This window comes from Chanodichthys erythropterus, chromosome 2 (genome assembly GCF_024489055.1).
Source record: "Chanodichthys erythropterus isolate Z2021 chromosome 2, ASM2448905v1, whole genome shotgun sequence".
Classification (NCBI taxonomy): Eukaryota; Metazoa; Chordata; class Actinopteri; order Cypriniformes; family Xenocyprididae; genus Chanodichthys; species Chanodichthys erythropterus.
This window is the reverse complement of record NC_090222.1, coordinates 14596514-14604466: the sequence shown is the minus strand read 5'-3', so window position 1 is coordinate 14604466 and position 7953 is coordinate 14596514. Positions and strand designations below refer to the sequence as shown.

Sequence of the window (7953 nt, the reverse complement as noted above, 5' to 3'; positions counted from 1 at the left end):
AACAACTCTACTGTAGAATTTTCCATTGACCAATTTATTAAAAAACGTTTTATATGATAAGTAATAAGTATTTATTTATTTACGCCTGTATATAATTTAATCGTAGCCTAGTCTGGACCTTCAAAGAGTAAAAATCAATTTAGTCAACACAGTTTTCGCTGCTATGTCGAGCTATAGCCTAGCTATATAACTCACGTGTAACACAAAAATAAAACTTGTAAACTGTTTGGTTTCGGAGAAAGAGAATTAGGCCGGTGACTGATGTCTGGACTTTGAATCATGATGTGCCAATAAAACAATTTCTTCGATATTTCATTAAAACATTAACTAAGGTATAGGCTAATGCGATCTTTGCTTAGGGAAAACATACAAAATAGCCTAGTTTTATAAAATGTATACATTTTCGTTTTTTATTCGTTGAGTTATCATTTCATTTATTATTGCGTAATAAAGGTGGTTGTTTTAGTACTGACAGTAAACAGGGAGAAATGATTCCATTACTCTCAAAATAAGCTGGACATCAGGTTTCTGCTTTTAAAGCATAGAAGAAGCTGTGACGTTTATGAAAATGTTACATTTATGTTAATTTAATTCCAATGCAACAATAACGTCAGAAAAAAAAAAAAAACTAAATTCATTTTTCTAATTTTAAATCGGTTAAAGAAAATTAACAAATAAGATAATTAATAAATAATTAGGCTGTATTAATAGGCTATTCAATTTGCTGTGGTTTAGATGTCTATTCAACAAGATTAATGCTGTTATTTTAATTCAGGCTTATAAAAGACATTTTTGAACATTTTTAGTACCTCAAACACATTTTAAAAGGTTATTTACGCGTTATCAGGAAATGTTAAACTGTGTCAAACCGCTTCGAACGAAAATTTGATTGGAAAGTGATTTATTATTATTTATTAAATAGGCTATAAGGCTATAATATATAATGTTCGCAATATCAGTGTGTGTCTGAAATATGTAGCGCAGGTTATCATTATCATTATTGAGATCTGAAGCTGTTTTCTACAAAATAAAGACTCAAGGCTATGTGACTTTCAAATATTTACTTTTAATACACAGCAGACCCGACGTTGCCTATATTGGTTTTCATAAATGTATTTGCAGAAGATGAATAAAAGTACCTCGTTTAGAACCTGAAATTAACATTATGTAAATTTGCACTCTCTTAATATCTTAAAGTTCACTCAGTTCCAGTTCTTTGCTCGTGTTTTTGAGAGGAAATTAAAACCAAGCCTCGTTGTATCTTTTTTCGTGGTTGAAATTGTTAGACTTGTTTCAGTCTTTTACACAGACACATAGCCTATAATGTTCTGCGATCCGTTCACATATAGTGATTTAAATTATCATACCGACCACTGTCTACCAGCACCTTTACAAATACCACTAGTACATCTATTTTTAATAAACATCATATGCTTTGTGATTGTGTAGCATAAAAAATAGCATGCATTCGTCCACTTTAGGCCTTCTATGATGACAGGGCTATAGGACCAACAAACAGTACGACGTCTGTGGTTCAAATCTTGAAGAAACATTTTTTTAAGTTGAGGAATAAAGTAGGCTATCCCATTACCGGTTGTCTCTATATCTTCGAGATAAATTTAGTTGTGCATTGAATCTTCTAGTAGTCAGTGCACCAACCATTCTCATATCCGCCTGTTTACATGTTGACTTTGTCTTCAGTTTAGCTTTTGTGAGAGGGTCGGACAACGCTGAACGCTAATAGCTCAAGAAACCTTAAAAAGATCAAATAGGGACTTGGCGCCTAACATGCCCGTGTTTCCACGCCACCAGCGAGGTTATTTCCTGTGCTGTAGCGAGCTTATACTAACGGCTGCCCTTCGTTAGCCTAACTAAAAATGACATGTTTTTTTGTTTTGTTCATCCTTCATCTGTGCATCTAATAAACAGCTATGCTGAATGTATAATAGTAATTTCGAATTTACCTATTATTAAAAAGAATTAAATCACCTTATCTATCGTTATTGTACTCACTAAATTCGTGAGGCTGCATGATATTATTCATGAAAGTGACAGTTTGTAAGCTAGCCTATTGTAAATGACTCACTGTTTCAATTAGCCTGTTAACTATTTTAAAGGATCATTCCAAAAAAAAGGGAGTTTATTAATTTAACCGCAACAAGAAACTTACAAATTTCTGTTTAAATATATCATGTTTAAAATGATCATGGCTATGGGCTAGCCTACTCATATAGTCGCTCATTCCGTGTGCTAATTTAAGATGAAAACTGATTTGGAAAATAAATGAATGAAATAAGACTGGTAATGAATCATATGGGGTTTTATATAATTTTTAAACAATATATAATAGGCTATAACTATAACAATGGTCTCCTACTAGTTGACGATAATAATAACAATAATACAAATCCTGAATATTGCCTCTCTCTACTCTAGCTTCTCGCTATTTAATTCCAGCAGTGCCAGACCTCTGTGCCGACTCATCAAATAACCAGAAATGTAATGGAAACTTTGATCAAGAGACGTTCATGCTAAATCTTTGGCATCACAAGCAGTATAATACCTTTGTGCTCCTGTTTACAATGTACCCGGAGATGTGTGGTCGTTTCCTGCCAGACGGTCTAGCCTTCAATGACAACCAGGGCCCTGGCTAGACTGCAACTTTCAACTTGACCTTGGCCTCCAGCCGTGTGTAACTCATATGTAAACGAGTCTTGCCAAATTGTGGGCTGGATTTCTAGCCGTATAGAGTAATAAACTGGTGGTCATTTTCATAAAGTGCGATTTGTTATTTGACAATTTCATGGGCTCGAAATGGTCGATGGCATTACGGAGATAGTTCGCTGTAGCTGTGCAGAAGAAAAAAGCCACTTTAAGACTTTTTTTCTGTTCCTTGTTTAATTTGCATGAACAAATTCATTGGAAAAAAAAAAATGAGACTGAAGAAATTATTGCTTTTCTATAGGCTATTAATTAATGAACCAAAACAGTTGCAGGCTATGTTAATACAAAATAGATGGTGCTTGAAACGCACCAACTAAAAATAATTCAGCTATCCGCGTTAGCTTTTTTTTTATACTGTTAACAGTATTAAAATAACAGAATAGCCTATGATATTTACGAATTTGCAATTTTACTGTTAAAATGTAAACTTCTAGGCTATATAAAGGTAGCTACGTAAAATGTAGTCCCATTGCGCAATGGAATGCCACTTGGTTTCCTCTTTAGGATAAAGCTTATCACCAGAATCTTTATAGGTATTTTTGACCAAATCCCTCCACTTTGTTTCAGTTCAGTACAGTATGTTTGTCTTGCTAGATCGGCGTTATCTCCAGTTTAGACGTTTATCAGCCTCTTTGCATGTCACGTGCCTCCGCTCGTCCAATAATAGTTGGATCTTGACGCACACGGGACGCATGTGTATCTGTTACTCCACTGATCCACTGCTTCTCTTTCAGTCTTGGGGAATTCTAAAAGAGCTGGTAGGCTCCATGTAGGGCGTGCTATGACAGCGTCTTTACTCCTCCATTCCCGCTGGATTGACCCGGTGATGTTTCTCTATGACAACGGCTTGGATGATATGAGCAAAAACATGGAAGGATTTGTGGGAGGCAATTTTGCTGCTAATCAGTGCAGGAATCTTATTGCCCACCCGTCTTCTCTGGCCCCGAGCACAACCTACTCGTCGAGTGAGGTGCCAGGGTCGGGCATGGGAGAACCTGTCAAACAATGCAGTCCGTGTTCAGCCGTGCAGAATTCTCCCAGTGCTTCTTTGCCCTATGGATATTTTGGCGGCAGCTACTACCCGTGTAGGATGCCCAAGTCCTGCACGCAGCCCACCTCCTATGGGGAAAAATACATGGACACGTCTGTTTCTGGAGAGGAGTTCCCTTCTCGTGCTAAGGAATTTGCCTTCTACCAGGGTTACTCGTCTGGTCCTTACCAGCCTGTACCGAGTTATCTTGACGTGCCAGTCGTACCTGCGCTGAGTGCCCCTGCGGAGCCACGACACGAGTCTCTTCTGCCTGTTGAAACGTACCAGCCCTGGGCAATCACGAACGGATGGAGTAGTCCGGTGTACTGCCCAAAAGATCAAACACAGTCAAACACCTTATGGAAATCGTCTATTCAAGGTAAAAATGCTTTATTATGAGAAAAAAAAATATATATATATTGAGATTCAGTAAGCGTAAAATTGAACTTTACATACAGGCCTAAGAAAAACAAGGTTCTTATCATTGAAAGTGATAGTCTATTTAAAAACGAAGGAGCTTACTAGAAATTATTCGTCGAAAAAATAGGCTACAAATGTTCTATAATTTGTAGGCTATTCTCACCACATTTCGTGATTGCAAATAGTTTTCAAATTTATGATAATTTAATGTTTTTTTGTGTTTTACTTGAGGCGTTTTGTTGTTGTTGCCTCGGAGACATATCAATGTGTTTTATCATATGGTGCAGCCTATTATTTGACATTTTTGACATCAACATCTATTTAGGCTACTTGTACGGCTTTTACAATCAACCTTATTTTGGTTTTTGACCCCTAGATACTGTGTCAGGTACGGATGGAGCGTCAGTGCGTCGAGGGAGAAAGAAGCGGGTTCCCTACACCAAGGTTCAATTGAAGGAACTAGAACGAGAATATGCCACAAATAAGTTCATCACTAAAGACAAACGAAGAAGGATATCTGCTCACACAAACCTGACCGAGCGACAAGTGACCATCTGGTTTCAAAACAGGCGGGTGAAAGAGAAGAAAGTGGTCAACAAGTACAAGGGCATCAGTTAAGGTCTGCATTTTTTTTAAAACTGAAATACCAAAGGGGTATAAATGGAAGGACCTTCGACATTATTTATTCTGAAATCCATTCCATCATCTGTTCCACTTCACGAGGCTATTGCGGAGATGCGCAGGAGGGAAAATGTAGCTGTGTACATATTACCAATACACTGACATTGATAAAAGCGAAGATACTGCTCAAGAACAATGTGCCTATATTCACCACCTGATTTCCTTTCTTTTGAATCTATAATGTCTTTGACAGAAAGACGTGGGAGGAATGTAAATTCACAGTGAAAGAAAATCAGTGAAGTAAACAGACAAACCCATGGCAATTCGTGTATTTTTTATTTTTTACACATCATCACGTTTCCATAAAATGTACATTTCAGACTGGATTCGCATATATGCTAACTGTACACCAAATTTACCCCAAGACTGTTTTGAACTTTTCTTTTTCTTTTTCTTTTTTAACCCCATACACACATTTGTAAATACAAAGTCGCTTTCAGGCTCCTGCGAAATATACAAATTCTCATGTGTTACTGCAGACAGTATGCAAATAAAACTCCACATATTAAGTGATGTATTTCAATATTTGTATCTATAATTATTCCGAATGTCAACATTTCTTGCCAAAATGTTTAGCATAAACATAACCTATATTAATTATCTATTTATTTTTAATGTAGCAATAGCTAATTCAACTTCCAGAAAGTAATGAGTTAAATAGAGGGAACATCTTCTAATAATGAGTGAATAATGGCTGTGATATTTTTGTCTTTCCCCAAATCCCTGAGAAGTGATTTTTCAAAGAACAATTGTTCTACAATTACCCTTTTCCCATGAGCGTAACAGTGCTGCCATCTAGTGGCACAAATATGCATTTGCCTTGACTTCCTGCAATTGGGTCATTGTTCATCATAGAAGTATTTGAGATCTGATATCTACGAATATGTGTTTGCGTAGTTTGCAAAGCACCAAAAAGTTATTATAATCAGTTTTCTGTATTTTCAGTCATCTGATTCTACACTCTTAGAAGAAAAAGTTCTATAGAACCTCAAAGAGTTCCGTCAGGCGCTTCATAGAAACTTTTAGTGCATGGTTCCCATCATGGCATCTTTTTAAGGATTTAGTTTTAATTCATTAATTTTGTTTTAATTAAACTTTATGGACTGAACAGCCCGTAAACAGAAAATCAGGGGGAAAAAAAACCTTAAACATGAAACTATTATGCTAAGACATCTCTCCTTAGAACCTTTTTGGCATCAAGCGTTCTTTAAAATTGAGTCAAGAACCCTTAGGATTCCAGCAAACCAATGAACCTTTTCTTCTAAGAACTTTAAGATTCCAAAAACAGGTAAAGTGTGGTGCTGGTAATATCACAGTGTGTTTGTGTCGGTGTTTTGTGTGTTTTTCCTTACCATGCAAATTAAGCTACTTTAATATGAATTTTATAGTCAAAAATAAAAATCTGAAGGAGAAAGAAGTGAGTGAAAGGCAGAGGACTGAGGATGCCTGGTATTGGCGGTATGTATTTTCTTCTCCGTATATATGATCTTTTTCACACAATGCTCAATTTACTCAAATGCAGCTAAAAATAGACTCCCAATTTATCATTTGGAGTCACTCTGAGGTAGGCTATGTTTTGCATTTCCACAATAAAATTACAAAATAACTATTTACTAGAATAAAAGAGTAAAACTTACTAGAATAAAAGAGTTTCAAGTATTCACGTAATTTAAAACAAACAAATGAACAAGAAAACTAAAACTAAAAATAAATAAATCTACGTAAATAATGGCTAAATACCAACAAAACGTCTCGTTAAAATCAGCTTCCACAAATTAGAGAAAATCCAAATGACACCTGATTTCTTTTTATTAAAAACAGAAAGTGAATAAAAAGGCGTACAATGTACTTCCAATAAAATGCGTGAACTGTGAAGAAAAATTAGTACACTGTAAAAAAGGTATTGTTGGTTTAAATTTAAAAAAGTAAGTTATCTGGTTTTACAATCTTGAGTTCATTGAAATGAAAAAAAAAATTGAGTTATAATATAATAAAGACGATTGGTTTAATCAACTAAAAAAAAAAAAAAAAACCTCAAAATATTGTGTTAGCCTACCTAAACCACATTTATTTTTGAAGTTGATTTGACAAAAGAAAAAATGTGATAATGAAAATATATTTTTTTACAGTGTAACATATCATTTTCAGTTTCAAATTATTTCATTTCTGACAGTATATTAAAATTATTATTATTTTTTTTAGAAACTTTTAACTATTAGTCATTTTATAGTCTAATTATACCCAACAAATGCATTTTCAAATACAAACTCTCATTGTTTAAGTTAAAGGCAAACCAAAACCACCAAGACATCAGTTTGTAATTGTAATAATACGATACAAACAAACGGACCAGAAATTAAATGCAATCAATAAATAATCCAGTTATTTTTGTCTACTTGCCTTTTTATTTTCGCTTTTTCGAAATTAAGTAAGTCACGTTGTATAACAACGTTTCACCGCCAACCTTTTTTATTCTGGAAAACGGTAGCAGTTAATTTCTGCACCGCTTTTTAAATGATTATTTAAAGAATCAGAAAGACTTTTACTTTTCATCAACTTTTTGTGCTTGTTACAGAGCTGGTACAATTGCATTTCAAATAAGCTGACACATTTTTATCGTTAATATGTTTCATTAACAATTGATATTTAACAATTATTCTATTCTATTCTATTCAATAAATGCATAGAATAACAAAACCTTTTTGAATCGTTATGGAGCTTGTTGTTATGGTACAAGTAATTCGTAGCCTATATCACTGTATGAAGGCTTCTGAATAGTCAAAAATAAATGATCAGAATCTGTTTGTGGGATCTGAAGGCAGCCTATGAGCTGTGGTCTTGAAAAACGTCTGAGCAGACGTAAAGTGTGGCGAGAACTACATATGGACGGGATCCATAATTTGCGTTTCAATGTATCAAAAGGCATTTCAATTTGGACTGTGCTGCCACCCAAAGGCACTAAAAGAAATGGCATTTCATTAAACTAGCGCAGTTCTCAACATTGGGGATGGTCTGTGCAAATTGAATTGATGCTTTTGTGAATTTTGTTTACTCTAGCTTATCGGTCAAAGAAAACAGATGAGGTTTATATAGCCTAC

At 34.9% G+C, this 7953-nt stretch overlaps 1 protein-coding gene across 1 annotated transcript; it reads left to right on the top strand.

Moving 5' to 3' along the window:
• Window positions 1-3249: 3249 nt before the first annotated feature.
• hoxa13b (homeobox A13b) lies at window positions 3250-5252 on the top strand. The gene is made up of 2 exons (XM_067393115.1): window positions 3250-4133; window positions 4551-5252. Exons 1-2 carry the CDS (start codon window positions 3506-3508, stop codon window positions 4790-4792), a joined length of 870 nt encoding a protein of 289 aa, XP_067249216.1. The 5' UTR covers window positions 3250-3505; the 3' UTR covers window positions 4793-5252.
• The last annotated feature ends 2701 nt before the right edge of the window (window positions 5253-7953 follow it).